The sequence below is a fragment of the Charadrius vociferus genome, unplaced genomic scaffold (assembly GCF_000708025.1).
Source record: "Charadrius vociferus isolate BGI_N301 unplaced genomic scaffold, ASM70802v2 scaffold23, whole genome shotgun sequence".
Taxonomy (NCBI): Eukaryota; Metazoa; Chordata; class Aves; order Charadriiformes; family Charadriidae; genus Charadrius; species Charadrius vociferus.
Genome location: NW_009647676.1, coordinates 490,613 through 517,768, shown reverse-complemented (window position 1 = coordinate 517,768; position 27,156 = coordinate 490,613). Strand labels below are relative to the sequence as shown.

Genomic DNA, 27,156 nt, shown 5'->3' with positions numbered 1-27,156 from the left:
TAGAAGTGGATGTAAATTCGTTTCTGTAGATAATCCTTCTTTGATATAAACTGGAACAAGTCTGAGTAACTGGATGAAAACACAGTTGTGCTGAATTTGGCTCAACAGAAAGGAAAGCAGAGGTCCTTAATTTAGGTTCTCTCCCTAGTTAGCACTATTCATATGCTCATTATTTGGGTCAGTATTTAGCTTGTTCAATTGTTTTCCGAAGATATTTCCAGAGCAAGTAAAATCCTTTCACCAGTCGGAAGAGGAGGGAAGAAAGGCAGACTTACGGATCAAAGGCCGCTAGCAAGAAGTTGAGCAGTAAGCTGATGGACTGCTCCACATTGATCTGGTGGGTTGTCGGCATCCGTTTGTTGAGCTGGTAGAAGATAGTTGAAATCACAGCTTCCAGGCGAGCCACGTTCAGTTCGATGTTGGGGTCCAGGTTGTTCAGTGCGTTTTCCCGCAAGGCTTCTATCACGTTCCAGATGTCCACCAGGTGCACTAGGGAATAGGACAAAAAGAGTCGGTGGGGACATGTGCTCCTGAAAGCAACTGAGAAAAAAAGTCACCTCATCCCACAAGGTGAGGAATAACACAATCACGCAGGACAGGAGGCATGAATAATTAAATGAATGAATGAATGTATTTTCCATCACTGAGACGTGAACTCGGTAGAGGAAAGAGCAAATAAAATTCAAATCCATTAATAAGCAAACGATATATTGATATTATTAGTTGTAATAAGTACAACTTCAGCTGGGGAAATCATTCCTTATTGTATAAAGTATTCAAGTAAAAATCTGTATTTTAAGGAAATCACTGGAAGGTAAACATATGCTAATTGTCTTTCTGAATTACGCCTCTGAATCCCCATTCAGAAATTACTCTTAGATATTAATTTGCATAGCAGATGGGCTTTTCAGAAGATCCTACGAATACTAAGTGCTTAACACGTACTGACATTTTAAAAATTCTTTTCAGCAATTTGTATGGAAAGCAAAATATTTTACAGAAACAGAATTGTAATTAAGTCAGTGTAGACAAGCCACATTTAAACAAAGAACACGTAATGAAGTGATCCCAAAGTCATATTTCGTGTCTTCTAAATATATTTGCCAAACAATTTGTTAAATCTCTCTCTTTGATAAAGTCTCAGTCTAAGTGGAAATTCATGGGGGCTGTTTTTACCTACAATGACAGCTTAAAGGACAATCTCTGCTCACCCTTCATATTGTACCCAAACAGGAATGTTGTTTGCATAGCACTGTTACTGTGGCAGTATGACTGGCTTGCCACAGATTGGCATTTCCAGACGTGGTGGACCATGCCAAAAATAAAAAAAACACAACTACACTCATTCAAAATTTGGATTTAGTTCAAACCTGAACTCAAAGAATCATCCCTTCTTTTTTTTAATCTTAAGTACTACCTACTGTCCTATGAAACTGTCAATAAGAAACAAATCACGAAGTTCAGGGTGCAAATTTGCTCTTTATTTTTTTTTTTTTTTTTGACCAGAGAAACTACTGCATAGTTCTTATTACTTAGTGGTATGTCTTATGACATATCAAGAGCCATCTGTATGTGCAAGGAGACACATTTTTTTGTGGATAGAGAAATTTAATTCTAATCCTCATAATTTCATTTTTTCTTGCTTGGTTTGCAGGTGCTGTCTCAGACTGCAGTGTGACATGATGGTCTGATGGCCGGGAAATGTAAGCTGATATTAGATAGATAATGAAACCAGATATAGTCATTTTACTTAGTCTAGAATTTTTGCCTATGATTGGGTTTCTTTTCTTCTGCCTCAGGAAAAAAAAGAATGTCTAACATCCTGCTACCGTATGTGTAATTCCAGAGAGGAAGACAGACCATACAGGTGAGAGGCAACACCAGGAACAACTACTTCAGGCACTAGACAAGGCACTTTTCCACTTCTTGCCATTGCCTAGCAAATAATTGGGGAAAAAAATGAAAGATGCAGCTCCATTGCAGTATCTTAATATTTATTTGACCTTAAATTAAAAGGAAACTTCTATAGGTGACTTCGTATGCTGGCAGGCTGTCTTCAGAGCGTCATCCTGAATTAAGCCAGATGGGTGGAGCATACAACGTCTCCGAACTCCTTTTTGTCTTCTAGCTGAGGGAAGAGCATGTTCCCTGTAAAAAGTCTGACATAGGTCTCAGATGCTTTTAATGCAGCCATTCCCATTCCCATTCAACCAGTTTTCACAGGTAAACTGGGTAAAGGAGAAACGAACGATCTCCAGGAAGACAGCCTGCCCATAATAACCGATCTTTTCTGGGCAGCTTTGCCACGTGGCTCAGAGGCCAGACTAGGCAGACAATGGAAGAAGTCACCAGAAAGCCATCATCTAGTCAGGACAGAAGGGTTAATGAGCATTTCTCACTCTGGCTGACCATTGTAAGGCAGCCAGGGAAGAAATACAGAGCAGCATACAAGAAGATACAGCAACAGGCTGGACCACGCACATGTATTTTGTGACCTTATTAAGAAGGGAAGGGCAGGCAGAAAGCAGAAGGTTAAGCGTGATGTTTCCCTCAAGGTCTAGCTGTTGCTGACCAAGAGGGCTGGCTCTGGTAATTCAGAGCAAGTAGATGAAGGAGAAGGTGCTTTCACCAGCAGTTTCACCTGGCTGGCTTCTGGGTGCAAGGGTATGTGTGAAAACTGTCGAACCTGAACGGTAGCTACACTAACAAGGTAACAACGTGAGAAATTAACCAGGCATAACAAAGAGCAAAAAGGGAGGAAGGTGTATGCAGATGGCTAATCTTGACTTGAGGCTACGCTAACAAGATCGCAACTCAAGAAACAGCACAAACAGGGGTTTCAGCTTAACAGCACTGCTGACCGAGGCAGAAATTACACGGGCAACCCTATTATAAATCCTGAATAAGGATCAGCAACATTAGAGGTACTGGGAAAAGAATAAACAGGGACAGGCTGTTTATCTGGGAGTGCGTGAGCATGGTAGAGGAAAAAAGCGTGGGAGTGGAAAAGGGGAATTTAAAGGGTAACAAATCATGTCATCAGAGCTGCTTGGGGTACCTCTCAAGCAGCCCCGCACCTGACCAGTGTGGAGGAACAAACACAGCATGAAGCCCGTTGTTTTGACCATACGTGTTTACTTCTGCAGTCACAGGGAACTGCGATGGTTTCCCCAGCACTCATAAAAGGACATCCAGGGAGGATTAACCAGACATCCAGACTCCCTGACAGTAAGAATTTCACGCAGCAATTTAACTTTAATTGCTATAGCCTAGTAGTGGAAAACTCTTGAATGAGAGCATGGAGGAAAACAGCTGGCATAAGGAATGAAGCTGAAATAGGGCTTGGTGTCTTTATTCTTCACATGATCCAGTATTGATACTACGTGGCTGTCAGATTTTCAGGTTTGGTTGTTTTTTTTTTATTTCCCACTGATATTATATTTTTCATCACATATTCATATCCAGAAATAGGGCTTGGTGTCTTTATTCTTCACATGATCCAGTATTGAAACTATGTGGCTGTCAGATTTTCACATTTGTTTTTTTTCTTATTTCCCACTGATATTATATTTTTCATAACATAGTCATATCCAGAGTTGGTTTTGATGACGGTCCTGGGAAAGGAAATGTCCAGAGGCAAGCAGCCATGGGACTAATAACATCAGTACACTAACAGATCTGAGAGAAAAATATTGGTTTTAGAGTTAACTCTAACCTGAAAGCCTCATAAGCTATCTTGATATTCATTGGTATGCCAGAAAGCTAGGGCACAAGAATAAGAAAATGACTTATGGGAAATTACACAGCAGAACAGTCCCCCACCCACTATGAAATATTAGTCTCGAGGAACTGCTGTGCATTGGTACTATAAATAATTTTACTTGGGTTTGTTTTTTTGGGTTTTTTTTTCAGAAACACTTTGGTTCCACTTGAATCTAAATAAACAACAATCCTACTGCATCATTTTATTTTGCATTTTATTCACGAATTTCAAATCTCTCTACAGAGGCTGGAAAGTAATACTTCCTGGAGGAGGAAATGGAAGATGGACAAGAGCCAGATTTTTTAACAAGATCTGCTAATTTTGAAAATATCTGTTGAAATGTCTGGCTCAAAATCACAAGGAGAGTTTGTTTGACTGTTGTACAGAGGTCTGAAGTCTCTGGCCTGAAGTCAGTTGTTATGGACAGGAATTCACCCACCTAAATTTAAATGTCAAAAATTAGGCATCTGTCAGCTGGTGATTATCGAGTCTCCCTCTAAGTCAGTGGAAGAAAAAGGCACCTTAAAGACGCCGTCTGGAGACAGGTGGGAGGAACCATGCTTCGAAGATGCCCGTATTTCTTCACTGACTACAGACAAAGCTTAAAGGGACAAGTTTACATGAGACATGTAACCTCAGAGCTGGTAGAGTTAACTGAATCCCACATCTTGCTCTTTAAACATTAAGAGATGATGTCTTTTCTGTTCTGACTACTACATGGCCTAGAATAATTCAGGTTTTATATAAAATATGAATAATAAATACTTTAATCTGTATGAACAGCTACCAGATCCTGTCATAGTCACAGCTTCTTACACTGCATTGCTTGACCTTGTGCAGATTACATCTGAGTGTAGTGCCATACTGATCACTTTGAATCCTATATTTTTAACACTTACTCATATAGTAAGAAGACTCTTATGTATTATATCATGCTGCCAAGTCAACCTATCAACATCGGGAAACGGCACAGAAAAACACAGGCCTCTGCAAGCTCCACTACTCATTCGTACTATTAGAAATTTATGCCTACAGCTAATATCATATCTGCAGTATTTTCAACGTAGTAACAGAATGTCGACCTTCCAGACTTTGCATAAGCTTACATTCCTCTCATTTTAATTTTCATCATCTCTGCTACCCATTTTCCATAATATCTGCTATGCCCATTTATTTATTTATCTAACCCTGAGATTGTTTTAATCTCACTGAAGAAGGCTCGTCTCCTTACTTTGTTTGCACAACATGTAGTGCAATAAAACCCAAATCTGATTTCTACATACTACTATGATGCTAACAAAAAGAGTTTGCAATGTAATGTACAGCTCACAGACACAGGACAGCGTACTCTCTCCTAAAATCTGCCTTAAATTCCTTCAACAAAGTCAAACTCTACAAGTTTGCTTTTAATGTCTCGTTGCTGTTGCTGCTTTGTCGCCTTACAGACATTTCCCTCTGAAAAGGGAATTATCCCTTAAAATGAGAAAGATGCCCTTTCTGAAATGGATCCGTGAAGCTATAGAAATCTGCCAGTTGTTTCTTCAGTGTCAGCAGATGATCACTAGGCAGCAGGGGTAAAAGCTGCTTGTATGTAGCACCGCGGTATAAGGGTATCCAAAATTGTGCAGCCCAGCCAATCTTCACAGACTCTTCAAAGGCCTCGCACTCTGCAAACAGCACAGCTATCCAGGTCTAGAAGATCTCCCTCATTTGCCTGATGCCTGAGAAAAAATTAATGATTTCCACAAGCAATTGCTAAACTATACATTTCCCCTTCAATTTTCTGTTAAGTGATTTCTAAAGTCACAGATGAGCTAAACATCTGCATTATTAGATCTTCTATGGCAAACACTGTCTGCTAATTTAACTTTTATGAGATTAAGTAACATTTAAACACTGTCATAGAGGGTTTCATATTTGAGCACATCCCGTAACAGACAGTGATTAGTGAATGTAAATGAAGTTCAGTATCTGGACAGACGTGGGACGGCGCAGATGAGCAGCATTACAGGTGGCCGCCATTCACCCCACAGCAATCGTTACCAACAAATGCGTACTTTGAGGAGACCCTGGCTGAACTGCAGAGAATTAAGATTAATGCATTAAAACATACTCCAAATAACAAATGTTATTTCCTTCAGTGGAGTCCTTCACCTGTTAAAACAACATTTGGAGAGTGCCTGTTGCCAATACATTGTAACTGAATTGACGAGTCCCTCTCTGAAGGATATAAGGGTGAATGAAGACAGCTGGCTCAGTTTGAAAGGAGTTTTATATTTCCCTCAAACTAAAGTTTTCAAACACCCTTGAAGTTTTCCACCCTGCCCTTCTGCCTTTACCCGTGTTCACAACATCTTCTCCTATTGCCTTTTACTACTTTGATGATGAAAAAGAGCAATTAGTAGCTACAGTGCAGAATTTCATCACTTACAACTCTGTCAACAGGTTAATTTGTGGAAGAGGTGTACTCTGGATACATTTGGAGAAAGAATTTAGGACAAAATGATGTTGCTTACTATAAATGCATATGTCAATTTTACTGATCTTGATCCTCCTTCTTTTCTTCAAGTGTTTTTTAGCCTCTTCATTAGTAGGAAACCAATGCATTTTTAATTTATCGTAACTAGTAACTTTAATTTACTTGCAACTAGTAATTTTCTGTTTGGTAAGTAAAGGTATCTTAATAGCCAAAATGTGAGAGAAGAGATGGACTACACTCATTTTTTTTTCAACTCAAAGCAAAGAAATTAAAATTTATTTATGCAGTGAAAAATGAAGTCTTGTTTCTATCATGTGGTTTATTTAGAATTATGGAAAGGCTGTGAGATATAGATCATCATGGATATATCACTAATCTCAAAGGAGGCAGATTGCTTCAAACATCAGTTATCAAGAAATGAAGTTGCCCTAAGCAAGCACAAAAAAGAAAACTGTAGTGGAAGTTTATCTTCTCAGTAGTAAAAAAAAAATAATTAAAACCAGTCTGTGTGCTTAAGCTTTCTTACCATTAAATGGATCTACTTATGCAAAAATCCCCACCTGTTCTACTGCATTTTTTGTATTCCATCCGAACCATGAATTCGACAATGTTATTACTAAGTGAACATGGAAGAGGAGATTGCATTTAATCAATCGAGGGAAGCGACTAAATTCGGGCTTTAATGATCAATCCAAATCTACTTAATACACAGTAGGTCTAAGTAAATCTAAGTTAAAAACACCCGATTCATACTTAGGACAGAATTCCTCCTTGATAGATTTTCCTTTGTTGGTGAATACGGGAAAAACTTTTAAAGAGGTAATAATTTAAATTATTACCAAAATTTTAAGACACTTTTCATTACAATTTTAGTCCAGCAAAGCTCTTACAGACGTGCTTAAGTTTAAACATATTAGTACTGTCATTTGAAATCAATGTCACTTGAATGTATGTCAGGTATTTCAGGTGCATTTCATTAAAAGGGACAGATTCATGCTTCCTTGTCCAACAATCCTAAAAATATTATAAAATATGTTAGGCGATTCTTCTTTTTTTGATTAGAATCGACGAACCCATCACCTATCAGGGTATTGGAACCATTTGTCATCGTCATTGCTATGAAGCCCTGGGAAGTCACTCACTCTGTCTGTTTGTCTCCCTCTCTCCTCCTGCCGGGAGGGTGACAGAGGACTGAGCAAAGCACGTTTTCCCTCTAAACTACCTGTTTGTGGCCAAGCTGCCCCTTAAATCAGTCACCTGTAGCAGGAACACCAAAAGCTTTATCTGCATGTAATGCCACTAGAGAGATCAACGTGCCAGTTACAATGGCTTGCAGTCTTCTATGCTCTCTGGTGCCAAATCACATGAAAAAGAAAATGTGCCAGGGTGTTGCTTCTGCTCAGGGCTAGGATGAGGTACCCCAGCTCTTTGGCCGGGTACCTCTGGTGACAGCTGTCACGCGTAGGCTGCTCATTGCTCAAATATCTGAACCTCCTCTCAGACTGTACGTGGAAATGTCCTGTATGTTCCCATCCCTGCTCCTATGTCTCTTGGGCTCCTCATCTACCACCCTTGCCTACCTCTGCTGTCAGACACAGTTCATACAACCCAGTGATTTCTACCATAGCTGGCACCCACTAAGCAGCCGACCCAACAAGCTTGGTGTGTGTTGGGTCACTTCTGAATGCTCTGCCGGCCATCAACAGCTCCCGGGATGGTCACCACCGCTTTCCAAAACCAAGACTGGTGGACTTCTAGCTTGTCAGCACATATTTGAACATGTTAATGTCAAAATGTATTTCTTTCTGTCTATTGCTATTTCACTTGATTTCTAGGTTTTGTAGATGCAGTGATCAGTGAGTAAATACTACAAGCTTAAAGAAGAAATTAACAAAATATTCAGAATATTTACTGCCGTGTTATTCAGATCCCAAAATGGTTTAAGATCCCAAAATGGTTTAAGGCACAGAGCCTGCCCCAAGGCCCCTTGAACGCTTGGGAACGAGTCTCCTCAAGAGGTTTTGTGTGAGGTGTACAGAGGGCCTTCATGGTGCTCTGCCTACTCAAATATTCCCTCAAGCGTTCCTTTGAAAGCCAAGGGATCTCAGAGCGAGGTCATGGTTTCATTTAGTCCCATCAGCTACATGCATTCCTCCTCGTTATCTCTTTTCTTGTGCTGTGAGAGTGTGCAGGTGTGCGATACGCACTGGCCCAGCGAGAAGCTGGAGTAAGGCTATCCACTTCTACCTGCCCACCCCAATGATGGACACGCAGAGTGAGCAGAAGGGCCTTGATAAGGAACAAAACATTCAGACCAGCCAAAAGAAACATCTTTCTTCTGAACTATTGTGCACATGGACTAAGTTAGCTGTGTTTGGACTCACTGAATTCATGTAGATCACCTGTCCATGTGGTACACACCACAGGGGACATGCTGGACTTTGTGCGAAACAGTGTGTGGAATCAGTCTGCGCAAGCGATGCCTGACCCATCAGGAGCTGGGCTCTCTATGCACATGCTGGCCAGCTGCACACTGCCCGCACAGGAGACATTTCTGAGCGGCTGCCAAACCTGGCTGCTGGGTGTCTCGAAATCTGCAGGACGTGATGAGGACAACTGAAGCACTGCAAGTTTTGGGGAAATGTTTTAAAGGTTCTCCTGTCCACATACCCGGGCTTGTATCCTTGGGTCCTCACCCACTGTTCTGCCCAGAAGGAAAAAAGAGTTATTCCTTCCGAGATTCTGATCACTCCAGCACATTAAACAAACGTGGCCTGTTGGAAGCGTCTATCACCTTGACCAAGTGCTACTAATGAGGAATAACCATTAGGATAACAATACACTGAAATATGTTCTTCTTACTTTTAATATGGTACCTGACAAATCCACCAAGGTGTAAGACTATGTACAGATGTCCAGTAAAATCCTTCTCTTTGGCATAAATTTAATTTACAATAAAAGTGTGTCGTCGTGTCCCATCCCATCCCGTCCCCCTGCTGTCATTTCCTGCCTATTTTGCATCATCTATATTTAAGTGAAGCCTGAAGGCCTCTCTGTGGGTGGCAGAAGAGGCCATCAGTCTCCCCAAGGAGCAGCACTAATGACAGTTGATTCTGCAAAAGGAACGGTGGGCGATGCACCCTGCAGTGCTGGGCTGGGAAACTCTTGTCATCTACCTGTCACACAGATGCTGAGAAAGTATTTCCTTTTTTTGAACACACTTTGAAATAATTTATTCAAAATGCTGAATGAAGTATGACATATATAAAATAAAATAATAAAACCCCCTAACTCCAAGCTTGTTAATATTTTGATGACAACCATCAATTAAAACTGCACCGTTGCTAATAAATGGCATAGCTTAAATCCATTGATTAGACATAATTTTCCTGGATTAAGATTTAAGCATATTTACGAATTAAAGACCAATGTGTAAATAACAGACCTGTTGCTACCTGTGTTCCATAGCCAGAAACTTTATAAATCCCCCCCCCCAAACAAACAATGGTATTCCTAGATTATGCATCTCTATTATTCTTGCTATTCCACCACAATACTATTTTAATGAGAAAGGCTTTACCTGAGGCATTGTGCAATCCGGCCTCAATCTGACTAAATAGTTCCTTCAAATGGATTTTGCAAGTGTCAGCTTTAAATTAGCCAAAGAATTCATGGAGACATGGGGTAACAAAACTTGGTCAGTAAATACGCATGACACAGAACAGCTTTCTCATTTCTCTTAAAATAAGGTCAATTTGCCTTATATCTGAGTTCATATTTCAATTAGTAAAATTACAGCATTTCAAATTTTTAATGAAATATAACTCTTCTGTACTATATTACAGCAAACCATATACTAGGAAAACACGGCCGCACACCCAAAAGGTGGCAAAAGACATCTCCAAGGCTGGGTGATGCTGTATCTGGAGTTGATTTTCAAAGTTTTCTCTGTTATAGATCTGGTGACAGAATCAGAATTATGAAGAATTTCAAAAAATGTTTGCAGAGAAAAGAAAAAGCCATGTCCCACCACTCCTATTTAGGAGATTGAACTAGATGTTCAGAAATAAGTGAACAGATGAGAAGAAAACCATAATTTTAAAGCCTGGCACAACTCAGATTGTGTGTAACACTCCAAGACAAACCAGCTTTTGGAAAACAGGCGGCAGACGGTGCACAAGCCTTCTGGTAGCCACAGTCCTGACCACAGGATGGCACTACTGGGTGTATTTTAGTAAATGCAGCACACAGTTTAACTCTCTACTGGCACAACGTCAAACGAGATAACACAAATCAAAGGTTGTGCATCCCCACGGCTGTCTCCAGAAAATGGCCTTGTCTATGTATTTGCATGAATAAAGACTATGTGCTTGGAGATTTGGAGGTGTGGATGTCCTATACAGGCAATCACATATGATAGGGCAAAATGTCTTCATGTTGAATGTCCTTATTACAGTGATAAAATCTCCACCAGAAGTATGTTTCTTCAAATGCCAAGTCTGACTAATACTACATCTTTCTTTCTTAAATAACTTCATTTTTTTTTCCTTTGATAGAACCACTGCCAGCTCCCTCTATCCCCCCTAAAAACCTCCTCATGCCACAAGAGGACTACAGCTTGCTTTGGCACAGTTACCAGCAAAAAGCAAGTGTAAAGCGAATGCAAATGTTAACAAATTGGGTTATTTGTATTTTTCATTAATTTTGAAGCGGTATGTGTTACCAGCTCTAAGGATATAGAGTATTATCCCCAATCTCATATTAACTCCTGTTTTCTTTAAAAGATAGCTTGAGATGATAATAAAATACACTCTTTAACAGTTCTTTGTGACAATTTCTTCCCTCATGGCTATAGGAAACAAGTTGAGATTACATTCTCAACCTTTAAGGTTCAGTCATATCACAAAGGTCAATGAAAAAGAATAAGCACATATTATATATACATCTACAATTGCTTGAAGACAAAACCCCTTCTTGGCCCATCTCCTGTTTTTCAGTTTCACCCATGGTTATTTTGTCTTCTGTAATTTTTCTTTTTTTAATCATTTAGGGTTGGCAAGACCGTAAACAGCAACACAAGGTACAAAACACTAATGAAACATGAATTGTGTATTTCCTTGAATATAAAAGATGTAATATTTTACATATATGCATATTCTTAAGCTGATCCTTATTCTATTAATTTAAATAATTTCTTATGCAGTGTGGGCTGAATTTGGCCCATAATGTTTTCATCTATTAAAAATAATTAGAGAAATACTTAAGCTGAACTTAATGCTTGGGTAAACTGACTGATACCGGAATTGCATTTTTCACCTCCAGAACAGAAGAGAGACACTAAAGAGCGATGGCATATGCCTCTCTCTTCTGAAGAGTTTGGGTCAATCCAGAGGTTTTCTGGGACAAAATCCCGATATCAACATCAGCTGTTGAGAGCGAGAGCATTGCTATGAAATAGGACATTCATGTGACATGCAGGACTTTGGTGAAAAACCATCTGATGCCTGAAATCATAAGGACAGTTCAGACTCTAATCTTATTTAACCTTTTGCTGGGATTGGTAATGGAGATGCTAATTACTGCCATAGGTTCAAGCTTTCATAGGTATTTAAAGACCTATTACACTGAAAAAAATCAGGATTTATTTGCCCCAAAATCTTTTGGGATCTGAGCTATAATCAGCTTTGAGATAGGGAGAGATAGATCCTGGTATCTGGAAGATCCATTTTTTTTTTTGTATCACATTCATTTGAGTAGACAATATCTCATTCAGACATACTGTAGAGAATATTTGACTAAACTCTGGCTTTGTGTTCACACAGTATTTCCACATTTGCCCTCCTGCCATTACTCATATTCAAAGCAATGTCTGCTGCAAGACCCGCACCGTGCTCCAGTTCCCCGGCTGTAACCAGAACACCAGTACCAGAAGGCAACTGCAGTGGCTCCCATTGCAGCAATCTGCCGTATCACACACTAAAACTTCACATCTTTTCAGGAAACGGGTATAAGGAATAGGCTAAGACAAGGAGAAAAGCTCTAGTTGACACAAACATAGCTCAACAATCAGCAACAATGAGAAAGGAAACAAGACGGCAGAATGTGAAATGACAGATAAATGGGATTTAGGTGCAGTCCCACACATCTGTCCTTCCTCCTCTGTGTGACAGAAGCTCTTTAATGATGTTGTCAGGGCCCCTAGATGGAGTAAGAGTCTCAATGTACATGGCCACTTATCTGTCATCCTTTATTTAACACATGCAATCCTTAAAGATATCCTGCAAATCCAAGACAAAATAAGAGCTTCAAGGCAAAATATAGATGAATGAAGTGTGGAAAATTAAACTCGGGGAAGATCAGCACCTTTACAAGAGATGCAGTATGATACTAGTGTCGGCTTCATTTATCAGAAATTGAGTTCAACCTCCACAAACAATATACACCGAGAGACAGATTCATTCCTTCCTTCGTGCCATAGTAATGTCAGTGAGTTCAACAGAGTTACTTTCAATTTACTTTTTGTCAGGGAAGGAGACATCCATCTATCCATCCACATGGACCAAAGAAAAGGCTGAGCATAGACGGGACTTCTGGAATTAGCCCACAGTTTGCACAGTAAAGGGCCAAAGACTGCTCACAAATACCCTGCTAGAAATCCATTGAGGTCAACAACAGTATCACAGATACAATTCAGTCTGAATTTAGCCTAGAAACGCCTTAATTCAGCACACGGAAAACTGCTTCTGTAAAGCCATTGTATATCACAAACATTAAGGCCAGGAAGCTGAACGTTCATTGTGTAGAGTCCCAGAACTGCATTAATAACAACACACACTGAGGACATTATATTGTGAGGTCTCTTCACACTTATAAAAGCAGGAAATTATTTTTATGGCCAACATCTCCTGTTCTCACAATTTGTCCTACCATACCAGATACCTGCTGTACAAATTCTTCCACCAAGACTTACAGAAAATAATCCTAGGTGCAGCTGGGGGATAAAAATATGAGATAACAGTTAAGCTAAAGCTTCTCTCTGAATATTCCAGGTGTTAGGAAGTTGATCTATATTGTTAGAGGGACACAGACTCACTTTTGATGTAACTCTGAAAACAAATGAACATGGAGAAATACACTCTGGGAATTACAGAAGGAGAGACTTATACTAAAAATTATGTCAGGCCCCACACCCTGACTGTCCTTCTGTGGACTATTTGCTGTCTTCACCCTGAAGAAGCCCATAATTGCTAAGAACATGGACAGCCAGCATCCCTGCTGGCTCCACAGCAGTTTTATTTGTAAAAGTTACTGGAGATGGATACTGAAAGGGAACAAGGAAAGGCTGGAGACATCAGACCATCTATGGGAGGCTGCAGCAGAGATTGCTGTTTAGGCAGGAAGATGGTGCAGACTGTGCGGTTAAGGTGGAGGAAAGCTGCATAGTCCCTACTCATTGTCCAGAGCTGAAAGACAGCATCAAAACCAGAAAAAGGCAAAAGATCCTCAGCAAAAATCCCAACGCAGCAGACGGATTGGAGAAGGACACTTTGAATGCAATGCTACAGCACACACATAGGGCAAATGCTGCAGCTTCTTAGGAAAACAATTTTCTGCAAGGACATCAAAACAGTCCATTACTCTCTACAGAAAGCACATATGGACTGAGCTCATGCATGGCTCCTCAAGACTTAGTGCTTTGAGTCCAGAACGGAGCTAGGGCTGGTTCAAGATGATGGACTGAAGCTCCCTAAGAACAAACTCACTGATATCTGCTCCGAGGAAGACTTCTTATCCCCCCCCCCAGCCTTTTCACATAAACATGTTGCCATACAGCAAAAAACTAAGAGAATGATCACCATGCAACAGGCATTAAATGACACCGCTTAGTGCACTTTGGCACATTATGGAGGTGCTGGTGTGACATCAGAACAGGCCCAGCAAAATACCCAAACAGGACAGACCAGAACAGCCCAGGGAAAGGGAACAAAGGCTCAAGTGTAAGAAAGGGTTTGCCTGAAGAAAGGTGCTTGGAGCCAAGAGGATAACAGGGAAGGAGGGAGAAGCCAAGAGAAGGAGGGTTGCAGAGAAGTCAGAGATAAAGCAAATGCCACAACTAATGACATGAAGCTGAAGAGGGGACAGGGAAATGATGAAGGTGACTTAAAACACAGTCACAGTTTGAGGGGAAAAACAAGAGGGTGAAAGAAAAAGCTCCCAGGTGAAGAAGTAGGATCCCTCAGAAGATACACTAATCCTGTTATCACCAAGATATCATTTGTTCGCATAAGACTGTATGTCTGCATATATTTTGCACTTTTTAGACTGTCTAGAAGAGTACTAAGCTAATAATAATTTATTTTATTCTGTTTGAAATGTGCATTAGGCGGACCAATGTGAAAGAAGATGCACAAACTTTCTGGTTTTGGGTAACTAATCCAAAGCCTGCCAGACAAAGGGGACTGACGCCTGTTACCGGTAGCAGATGTTCAGAGACATCAGTGGGGAACTGAACAGACTGTCCAACTGTAAACCTGCATGAGGAAAGCCATCAGAAATAGCACAGTGAATGGCAGTTTTAGCAGAGTTCGGGAAGTCAGGAAGAGGAGACTTTCAGCTATGATCCAATTACAAAAGCTGTCTGCATCAAGGCAGGGCTGAGCCACCTGTGTAGCAGAGGGCAGCGTGTAGGTATACTTGGGACGCGGCCTAATCTGTGTGTCTGTCAACTTCTGACTCAAAGGACGCCAATTTGGTCATTGTCCTCTGTAAAGGGCAAAATAATATTAGCTGACAAACTTCTGCAACTCAGTTTTTAACAGGAGCCACTTGGAATCATGGGTATGTTTGAAAAATCCACCTCTAAGGAAAAGAAAATGTGAGAGTTTCAGATCTATATCCTTGTTTGGTTTACTCTTTTTGATATTAAAATGAATTCTAAACGTCCACTGATAGTTCTTGTATGAATCTTGTACGAGACAGGCTTCCAGTGGCAGCCTTCAAGCGCAAATACTCAGGGACATCTCAGATACCACAACCCCTTTAAGTAATAACAGTCCACTTCATGCTAACACTGAAGAAAAGGCTGGATAGTAGTCCCTCAATGAACATGCCAGATATACAGGTTATATGTCAGCTCTCTAACAGCTATTATGATCTGTCAAGTATATTAATAAACTTTCACAGTTAAAAGGAAAAGAAAAGAAAATCTGAACCCATTTCAGGATATTGTGCTGTGAGTGAACACTTACAGACTAAAATCCTTATGAAGGATTCATCTGCAGGGAATATGCTAAATCAAGCCCTTTTGAACTTTTGATTAAATAATTGATGCATAATGCAGAATGTATAATATATGCGTCCTTTCCCCATAGTTGCCTGGAAACCCATATGGAACGGTACTAGCAGTTTCAGGAGCATTTAGTCTCTAAGTCTTTGGTAAAGACAAAGGAACAAAAAAGTTTTTAAAATCATTAACTCATCTTTCTTTCCATTATTCAAGTACTGCAGGATACCCAAATTAGTAACTTACACAATGGTATCATGACTCTTGTAATATAGAGTGCTTTTTCTTTCTTTAAAGCTATATCTCTTGGAGACATGTGAATGACTAGAGGTCTCAGCTTTTGTTGAAATAGAAAACAAAGAACACAACTAATATTTTCAGCCTTTAGAATTATATAATAACAATAATAATCAGATCATACAGTATCCAAGATGGTGAACAGAGAAGAATAAAACTAAGAACTAAAAATGTGTGGTTTTTTCCCAAGTTATAGGATTTTAAAGCAAATTTCATTAGAAGACGGATCACTGAGGATTTAAAATAATATGAGAATGCCATGATCACAAATTCAAGAGGCAGATTGTTTTGCCAGGAAATAATGTTTCAAATTGCAGCCAAGCAGACCTTTTGCACTTCTCAAGTAGGCAACATTGCTTGTCATTCAGTTTGATTGCTCTGTGACCCAGACTGAATCTATCTCGTGCTTTATTGCTTCCAAGATGGAATAAAAAACATGATAAAAACCAACAATGAGAACAGAGCACTAACCATGGAAACCTACAGTGACGAAGGATTAAGTTATTTAATCTAAACCATTCTGTAATCATGCTAATTTGGTGGCTCTGTTTCTGATGGTCAGCCTTTAGTGGAGCACTGGAACAGGCTGCCCAGAGAGGTGGTGGAGTCTCCCACTCTGGAGACATTCAAAACCCGCCTGGACGCTGTCCTGTGCAACGTGCTGTAGGTGACCCTGCTCTGGCAGGGGGGTTGGACTAGATGATCTCCAGAGGTCCCTTCCAACCCTAACCATTCTGTGAATTCTGTGAAAAAAAAAGGATGAGGGGCAAGCACAAAATTGCACAGGCTATACAGTCCTTCAGAAGTAAAAGGCAGGATATTGAGAATGAATTACTCCTGCCATGGCAGGGATCTTCATGGGATTCTTGCACAATGAGGACACCACCATCAGGTATTTCTTCTGCACTCCATTTCACTTTAGAGAAAAGAAATATTTGCTGAGTCAAAGAAAGAATGGCTTTATACTATGGTGGCAAGATGTCTCATTTAAGTAAAGACAATCAGTTGCCAGTTCCTAAATCAATTAACATATAAAGATGAAGATTTGGTGGTTAAGTATCAGCAGGACAGAATGGAACACTTCTGCATATCCTCCAGCTTTGTGTTTAGCGAACTTTTTTGGATATGTAAAATCAGCGCATATTTTGTCATGCAGAAGAGAAAGTTGAACCTGGATCTCTTCTTGACTTCCTCAGCCACTGGATGACACAAGGGTCATAGCACCATTTCCAGTGTGAAATTGAGACTTTCATATCCTTTCCTTTTACTACAAGTATCAGATACCGTGACTTTTCATTTTGTGGTGAATGGCATGTTGAACGGGATGGGATAAAATTTATTTTTAGTGTCAGCCCAGTATAGAAAAAAAACAACAGAACCAAACCTCAGTAATTTTATTTACTTTTAATCAAATAATTTTTAAAAAGAGCTTGCCATCCTGATGGGGGCCAGTAGCTCACACAGGCTGATCTCAGATAATTTGATACCCAAATTGTCAGTTTCTAGGACAAAACCAGTTTCAGCAGCTTGCTGTAGTGTTACAGAAGGTATAAGAGTACAGACGGAAAAAAGCTTTATTAAAAGCATCCAGAAATAGTGTGTTTACAATAACTGTCATTCATTTTCAGTGGGAAATTATTAAATTTCAGGAGGGTGAGAAATTATTCTAACTTAAAACAAATGTCAAAAGGCAAATCAGATCAGAGAGGCACCCAAGAGCATGTATGGAAATTAAGCTGACATACCTACATGCCTCAGCTGTGACTATTTAAGCCCAGAAGATGTGGGAGGAAGAGCAGGGTGGAGGTGGAGGTGATTGCCCTGGATGTTCACAAGGTCTCCACCACAGTCATGGCAGCTGTGCTCCCTATGTGGAACCAGCTGTGCCACAACTTGGATAAGACAAAACAATGCAAAAAAAAAAAATCACTCACGCAGAAGAATATTGAAGGGAGAAACAAAGATGCTGAAACCCTAAGGTGCTGGGATTAAAACGCCAGAGAAACAAGCTCCCTTTTTGTCTGCGTTAATTAAGCCCCATATTACTATCACTGGCAGGGCTTAAAGCTTTCAACTGCCAATGATTTATTCCGATCTAGGGAAATCAGCAAATTCTGCTTTTTGCAGCCAGAGTCATAGAAGAATCTCACAACACATTCAGGAAAGTTCATCAAGGACAGCCATTTTTCCAGCTGTACAGTTCTGTATTAGTGAGTGATGTCTAACTGTATAATGGTTTTGATTACAATATGTTGTTATGTTCTACTGCTGCTGCCACCATAGCCCAGAGGGAATTTGCATGTGAACACGATATTTCATCTCAGCTTGTTTTTTGGTATAAACAATTTGGTTTTAATAAATTCACCGAAAACCAAATATTAAAATAAACCAAATGCACAATGATCACTGGGGATAACTGCAAGTTGTGCTTTTTGGCAGTTCCTGAATACTGGTGAATGTTGAGAGATGTGTGCAACTGCTGTCATTGGTCTTTCATGTCTTGTTTTAGATAAGCCTATTGCGATTCTATGTCTGAATGCTATGGATAAACAGCTGTAAATCAACCTTGTCAAGACGGCACTGTCCTGGTGGTAAGGGGAGCTGAGTGGGAGTCAGTAGGGTGAGAATGTATATCGGATGATCCAAAACCTGCTCCGATGCACTGGAGGTAGGAGTGAAGGACAATATCCTAATGTTTGACTTTGTCAGAGCAACACTGGTTTGTAGGGTTTTCAAGTTCTGCAACTGTTGCAGACCTCACAGTGCTCACCTGTAGTTTTTCCATCTCCCTCCTTGATTTTTGCAGTATGAGCTATTTAGGGCCACCTTCAAAACATATTTAGAAAATTTAGATGATGAAGAAGTCAGCTATTCGCATTTTGTACATTTTGTACAGTACAGACCAGAATAAACATGTAGCATGTTTGATCAGGTTTCTGCACCTGCTTCCTGTCTGCTTTTATTATCCCCAATAATGAAATTTAACCTCAAATGATCAGGGTGCTGCTATTTCCAAGACTATATCCAACACCATGATCCACCAGAGGAGTCACAGTCAGCTCACATGCTCCTGCTTTATGTTCTGAGATCTGAAGATGCTGCAACCACCAGCAGTGTTTTCTCCAGGGTCCATCTGTCCAAGACTCCTGGCATTCATTTGGAATTGCTCATGCCCAAATTTCAAGATCTTCTCAAGACTTCCTTAGTACTTTTTTGATTTTTTATTTTTTTACAGAAAGGGTATCTACATCTTGTAGATACATCTTGTTAGTATTTATGACCAAGAGAAGACTATTGCTATTGCAACAGGTCTATTGCTACAGGAGTTCGGCAAAGTAACATGCACATAGTCTGCAATCGTCTCCTCCTATACCCATCGCATCCTGAAAAGCACCTACATTACCTACAGAGTTTCTCTTTTCTTTACTTCCAATTTTAGAAATTGTCAGCAGAAATACAGAAGCGTAAAATGAGTTTATATTCATGCTGCACTAACAAAGCTTCCCAGCTTTTAGGATTCCTTCATTTAGAATTTTGTGCGTCTCTTGCTTTTGGGATTTTTGTCACATATTGCATCCCATGTTTGGGTACTTAGCAGATTCAGAGGTGTGCCAACAATAATTTTAAATGTTATTGTTATTTATTTGTAGCATTAACACAGGCAAAGGGGAATGCTTAAATTTGAAGAAATTTTTCTTGAAAGATACTATTGCAGCCTTTTAAAATTTATATACTTATAACTTTCAGAATTGTTAAGAATTTCTTGCTTCTCTGAAGAATGATGCTGGACTGGATTCAACTCTATCCTGTTTGACAAATAATTGCTATGACTGATGTTGATTTTTCTCATTTTGCTGATTTTATTTAAACTATCTGTTGGTTTAAATGCTCAGAGAGATTTTTATACTTTTCACATGCACAGTAGTTTTCCTAAGGTTTTATAGAGTTATCAGAAATACACATATTTGTAATTTTGAAGACTGTTTGCTAAATATCTTTAAAGTAGTCTTCCTCCTGTGAAAATGAAGTAATTCTATGGAGCAATTAATTTGATTGACAGTGTTAGTACTCAAAGTGCAACGTATGTAGCGGTATTCTGGTACATGGTGGTAAACTGTGACCTCCTCTATAATCTTTGGCCAGACAGTTTACTAGTTTAAAGAGAAATGCTGCATGAGAGAATGGCTCTTAGAATATGAAGGCTACTGCTTACTTCACCAGTAAAACCCATCCAGAAGGTTTCAGTAAAACACCCTTTTGTATGGAGAGAAGAATTCACAAAGGGAGGCCAGGAAACAAACCTGTGTCTGTGTCTGCATTAAAGACAGCAGAAACAAATAGTGCATTGTTTTTGATAAACATAGCTGCCTCTTAAATGATACCCTGTGCCTGTCTATGCTAATAGGCACCTTCCGGTAAAAAAGATGGTGTTAATAAAATCTGTGCTCCACTTTCCTTGGAACAGCCACTTCTGGCACTCAAAGCAGCTCTCTGCGTCCATCCTCATACACCTTCAGCCTGTAGCCAAGAGCAGCTCCCTGCAATTTATTAAATCAGCTCTTTAAAAGAACGCCTTGAATACACTCTTTGCAAGCAATTTTTTCCTAGTAAGTCTGGGCTGGTGTGCCAGGGCAGGGCAGGAGAGCACAGCTGAAAGAAGACAAGGACAGCTTGAGTGACAGGAGGTGCTATGCACTGGGAGTGGAGCAGAACTGCCTTTGAGCTTTTTCTTTTTTATATTCTCTCCTAAATGAAACAGCTCAGATGCAGCAGAGAGGTTTTTTCCCATGTCTTTTTTTTTTCTCTCCTGAACCTACTGGAGGTGGTGCAGAATGGCAACTTCTGTAGGAAAAAAAATAATAAAAAGAGTAGCTGACATGAGCCGGAGGTCTGATATTAACCATTTTGGGGCAGTGCTTAGTTCAGTGGCTCTATATTCAGCAGTGTGGACAGCCTTGGACAGCCATTGCTTGAAATCATATCAGGTGAATGAATGACTTCTTTTCCCACTGATAAGAGAAAGCCACCTAGGATAGCAGCAGTCTAACAGAAACAATCAGAAGCAAGTTATACTTGACAGTGAAAAGACACATAATTCAGACACATAATTTTTCTTTAAGCCCCCCCCCCCTTTTTTTTTCAGAAGAGGTTGGTACAGTATAAGTCTTGATATAAGATTAGAAAATCGCTTCTCCTACATTATCAATGGCAACCAGAAGGCAAGCACTGCCCATGAGCCACTTGGCACAAGCTGGCAAACTGAAGGGCTTGTGTATTGGTTCTCTATGAAGAGAAGCCATAGTTCCACAAAAGTAGATCACAGCTAAATAAGAGGAAGAAAGTTAAGATTAAGCACCAATATTTTTAGCCAGGCAGCCACTCCCAACAATGAGGATACTGCACCCTTAAGTTTTTTTCATTTGCAGTTTTTCATTGCAGTTATCAAAGCAATTAGTGTCACGACTTTGCTATCACTGTCAACTTAATTGGATACTTTTTGTCACCTCAGCCCATTATATTCTGTTACCATGAAAATGAAGTGAAAATTTCATCCTCTTAAACATAAAATTTAAAAAATTAAAATAAACATCCGAATACAACACAATAGTGTTTTTCAACGCATTTCCTTCCGAACGGGAGAAGCCAGCTGCTGGGCAGGTACTGAACCCCTCCTGGGTTTTGTGTCTGGCAGCCTGCTTATAATGTTATACTAATCCTTCAATTCACACTTCAGCTAAACACATATTAAAAACATGAGCAATGTGCTGCCGAAGTGATTGAATGACAAGCTCCGTAGCTAATAACCCAATAAATACTCCCCAAAGTCTCTTCCACCACAACTTGGCCTCTCCAGTATGTTTGGACAGCATAAGCTACACATTTCTGTAACGCAGATAGATGTAGCCTGAAAACTGGAAACTCTTTCCTGGGCAGTTAATCTCTATCCGCAGTGAGCATTTCTTAACATACTTACCACTGTGCATAGCACAAGCGTAGCCAGGCTGTCATTCTAGTTTAGATATGAAGACTAAAAAAACTTGTTTTCTCTGCGTTAGTCCTCTCCCTGCTGCTACTGCTGATAAGAGTTCCCCTGGTTAGGATTTTTTTTTTTACTTGGTGTGGAAAGGTCCCGTAAAATGCATAAACCAAAACCTTCCATTCTAAGTATTTGCATGCTATTTTGGATGGAGAAGAAAGGATGCACTCCATAACAGATTTTATATGTATTTCCTCTTTAAAGTTCACAGCGCATGACTGTGCCAATAGAAACTGCAGCTGTAAAGGAAGAAACACTGAATCTCGGAAGAAACATTTAAAAAGTCACTAATCAAGTGGGAAACTTCTCAAGAATGAAGCCTAGTTGGAGGAAGACAGACATGCAGAGACTCGATGATCTTAAAGGTCCGTTCCAACCTAGATGATTCTACGATTCTGTGTCTGTAGCTGGCCTTCTGGAACAAAGGGGGATGACTGACATTGCATTTACTTTGCTGCACCCCAAATAGATGAGGACCATTTCTTCTCCATGGAGCTGCTATCAAAGCATTTAATTTGCAGGATCTTACTGGAGTCCCCAAATGTTATTTTACAATAAAACTGGAGAATGTAGTTAATGTACTTATTAAATAAAGCTGTGGCCTGTATCACGACCCATCCTTCTATGACTGAATCAACAGCATGTTTGAGACAAGTTCCTTATATAAACAGGTTAATATTTAAAATCTGCCCAGGAACTCCGATTAGTGTCCTTTGCAATGCTGAATCAAACAGTCCCCATTTGTGACTGATCTGAAGGACAGACTCGGGAGTGCACAGGAAAACTAATAACCCCGGGACACAAACGAAGCACTGACATACTTACAGTTGCATTTCTTCTGAACAAATCTAAGCTTGCATGCTGTTCGGTAGGTGGACAAACGAATGCGATCCAGATCTTGAGCCCCTAGTGGAAGAGAATAACAGCGACATTTGTATGGAATATGACCTGTGTGTATCTTTGCTAGCAGGGAAGCCAGAGAACAAAGAGCAGACGTGAGCTGACTCTCTTTAATAATTTTCAAGGCTATCTTCTTTGCACGGAGTGTAGAGAGGGGTGAGGAGAAAGAAGGGGAATGGCAGGAGCTACAGTGTTAAAAGACTTTTATGAAGGAAGGCAAGGAACAGTCAGCCCACTGTGTCTGTCACTTTGAAGAACAATCTGGTCAAGCTGCAGGCTAAAAGACACACTGGCCAGGCTTCAACAGCAGGGAAAACCTCCATCTAATTTTAATATGTAACAACAGAGCTCATAACAAATATCTTCAGCTGACATGCCAGATTATAACAAGGTATTGCCAGCAATCCAAATTAGAACCAATACCACACCATAATGAAAAGACTGAGAGCAGTCTGCAGAAGGGGGTGAAAAGAATGCAAAGGCTGTGAGGCCTTTCTCCATTTTGTGGAGGTATGTTCTCTGCAACAGAGACCTCAAAGGGTCTGCTCTCCGCTTCACATGTAGCTTGGCCCTGGCTGCTCCAACGTAAAGAGCTGGCAACATTTCCAAAGCAGCTGTCCGGGAGATGGGTATAAGCTGACTGGTAGGTACTTCACATATAAGTGCAGCAGAGAGGGACCAGGATGGGGGCAGAACCTGGCACAGTGTCTTTAGGGCTCCTGCTGCTGTGTACCACTCATAACGCTTCCCAAACCCCTCAAAAAGTAGATGAGGAGATTGTGATTTCCATCTTTCTCCACCTTGGCTGGTAAGTCTTACAGAAAGAAGTGCTGCCTCATAGCTACAATATGGCTTATGAAATACAAGACTGCTTATTAATTGTACCACACATTTCATGGAAACACATTCAATTTTTTTTTTTTTCATTGTGATTGGCCCTGTAACAGGAGTAAAACCTGTTCTATTCAGTTAAGCAAGGTACCAAGTTAAAAAAAGCTAAGAGTTTCTTAAGAAACTGTCTTCATGAAACACATCCAAATAAGGTACAAGGTTGTAAGAGAAGTCCAGTGGAATATGCCCCTATTCTGCTTTTACACATGCTTCCCAAATGCTTTCTTTAAGATTCATCTTGACATTATTAGATTGGCCACTCAGCTGCACTGTTGTACATATGGCCACGTTGGCATCGTTCACCCACACTTTCTTAAATAATCTGCCATCCTTTGGACCCAAATTTTTAAAATGTGGTCTGACCTGAGAGATGAAAATGAGGATGATACTCTCCTCTCCCCACTCTCTGCTCTTTTCCTGACCAGATTCTCCCACACCATTTTTCCAGGGCTCCCAGCTACTCCCTTTTGCCAGTTGGCGGTCTTAACACCATCTGCCCCTGGGACAAGCTACCTTTGAGTACTTAACATCAGGTCTGGAAAGTATTTTTATTTTTTTCATCATAGGCTTTATTGTTAAATTACAGAGGTTTTTCTCTTCTCCATTAGTATCTCATTGACAGCTTTTGGAAAACTTCTTTAGTGGTAAAGGGAAGGATAATGCTTGTAACAATAAGTCTTTCCTATTTTAATAGGACCAATGAGTAAAATGAATTTAACTTTTTCCCTCTTAACTTTAGTGAAAGCTACTAATAGAAGCTTCCAGTGGTCCTTTATAAAAAAAACTTCAGCCTTTTCAGAAGGTGTAAAGATTCAAAGCAAAGTGAGACTCTGGCTCATTGAGCTTCCTAGGTTGCAGTATTAATCCTAAATAAACAAATTTGTAGGCAATAATGTTGCTTTTATTCTTTACTATTTACACACACAGTGAATGGTATTATTGTGCTATTATTTTGGGAGTAGGTATTTTTGCTGATAAATCCCTGGAACAGACAACTTAATTTTAGAATGATTCACATTTTGCTGCAGTCAGAAATCTATTTGTCGAATGACTTCTGTAGAAAAGTGACCTCGCTTACATGGAGAGTCCTGAAAAACAAGTGGAAAGATGTGTGGGACTGAGCACCGCAAATGAGACTGTGAGTTTGTAACTTGCCCACAGGATTGCCAGTGGCCTCTCCTTCCTTTTGCCCGCTGGCAGTGTTTCGCTCTGTTTCCTTTGAATACGCTCATCTCATGTAACGCTGTTTGCAGTTTGCAAAATAATAAAGGGAAACATTGCAAGCTTTGGCTGCTTTTTTCTTGCTGCATAATATGTGCTGGCAGCACAACAGTGATGTATATTTTCAACTCTCTTCATCAGTCTGCATATAACTGAGTATGTCAGGTAAGACGAAGGGTAGCCTAGTGATTCGACGTCCAATGGTACATTTTGAGAAATAAGATGCAATTTAAGCTTTAACCACAGGACTCTACAGAAGATGATATCGATTATGACACTAATTCACAAAGGTTTGTAATTTAGAACTAGAAAGGAAGGAAAGGAAACAAAAAAGTCAAACTAAACTTCTTTAAATACAGGGAAAATAATGCAGTGGCCCAAACCTGAAATGAGAGTCAAATCCATCTATCCCTTGTTCAGAAAAAGTTTCCTACTTAAAAAGGCAGGAAAACTTGGATTTTTATTTTTTTTTTTCCTGTCTTGTGTGGTCTGGAACATGACCCACTTTCTGAAAGCATGATATGACTGCAAGAACCTAAAACACTGGCAAAGTCCTCTATAGTATGAATTTTCTTCCTCTAACATTGGCAGGTTGTGGAGTTTAACTTTTTACCAGAAGCTTACCTTTTTTATAATGTTAAGAAGCTTCGCACAACCCACAGCATATGCGGTGTGCAGAGCATGTTTTTTGTTAAACATGGACTGTGTGAGCTTGCACACAGCTGAGGGCACCTGAATGCGAGGACAGAAGGACGAGCTTCTGTTTCAGTGAAGCACACCCTTTATACACACATGAATCCCAGGGACTCTCAAAATACAAAATTGAGCATTTTATATCAACCTGGACATTTCTTTGCCTAAAACATGTTTAGTTTTTCACAAAAGTTTAGTATTTTCCCCTCTCTTCACCTAGTTGGAACTCAGTTCTCGGTGTGCATGTGCAGTAGGAGGAGGCAGGGAAGCAGGCAGATAGAAAAGGGAAGCACACGTGAGATAAACCAGAAACAGCATGTCAAAATACTAAAATGTGAAAGAAAAAAATAGTAGACAATAACTATTTGTGTACAGTATGGGAAAATAATCCCTCCTTTGCCTCAACTGCTGATTGTAAATTTTCCCAACACCCCCTTAACTCCTCCACAACAACCCAACAGTAAAATAGCCTTCAGAACTGTGGGAACAAACCATAAATCCTCACAGAAAAGTCTTAAGCAATTATCTTCCGTTTTAGGAATATTTCAAACTAAGTGAAGTTAATAGAAGTTGTGCTATTGACTTTAGCTGCTATAAGCTCAAGTCGTCTCTATAATTCTAATTAAAAGTACAGTATGTTCTGATAATGGACAAATGCACCATCCTTTTTTCTTGTGTTTGGTTGTTTGTTGTTGGTTTTTTGGTTTGGTTTTTTTTTTTGCTTCTGGCCAAAGAACAACCCCTCCCTCCACTGGTGCAGGATGTTGTACCCAAGCAACAAGAGAAATATCCAAGTTACAACCGCAAGTCTTTTGTGATACTGAAATAATTATAGGGCACAACAGAGCTAGTGGACACAATGGAATGGGCCAAGACCATTCTCAGCAGGCCATCCAAATGAGCAGTCCTTAATTTGGAGTGCTCAGGAGCACAGATGTAGGGCATTCAGTCGCCTCTGGGCTCAACCCTGGAGAACAGTCCTGAGCACATCTAATTCACCAGCACCGACCCGGCCTTTCAATGCGCACAAGTGCTCAAGTCCCAGTAATGCTCATCTTTGTCTCCCCCAGAAGACGGGGGAGATGTTTTGTAATTTTTTACTATGTTGGGACAAATAATAGGAAGCTTAGTAATTACAGACAGAACTTAGGTAAATCTAGCAACAGGGTAACAGTCTCAAACTTCATATGTAATAGAACGTCCTTGAGAAACAGTGTTTTGTTTGTAAGAGATGACTGTCAAGAGAATTGTATGAACATTGTTAGTATAGTACATCCCCGACATACTATTCTGCAGGGAACAAAAAGCTGCACTAGAAACTATAAAAGACATGCTGAAGTGGAGTACGTAGTACATGAGTCCCTGTACTGTGTCTGGCTGGGATGGAGTTAACTTTCTTAATAGCAGCCTGCATGGTGCTGTGCTTTAGATCTGTGGCTTAAAAAGTGTTGATAACACACTGATGTTTTAGCTATCGCTGAACAGTGCTTGCACAGCATCCAGGCCTTTCTGTGTCCTACCCTGCCCCCTCCCAGAGTTAGCTGGGGGTGGACAAGAGGTTGGGAGGGGAGACAGCAAGGACAGATGACCCC

At 40.1% G+C, this 27,156-nt stretch overlaps 1 protein-coding gene across 3 annotated transcripts in view; it reads right to left on the bottom strand.

Annotated features, from left to right (window-relative positions):
- Positions 1-27,156, bottom strand: part of DTNA (dystrobrevin, alpha) — a 96,672-nt gene that overhangs the window by 68,609 nt on the left and 907 nt on the right. For all 3 annotated transcript variants that reach the window (XM_009881114.1, XM_009881113.1, XM_009881115.1), the window contains 2 exons: positions 22,685-22,765; positions 276-489 (listed from right to left, as the gene is read on the bottom strand). In XM_009881114.1, coding sequence (XP_009879416.1) covers positions 276-489; positions 22,685-22,765 — 295 coding nt within the window. The remainder of the gene's footprint in view (positions 1-275; positions 490-22,684; positions 22,766-27,156) is intronic.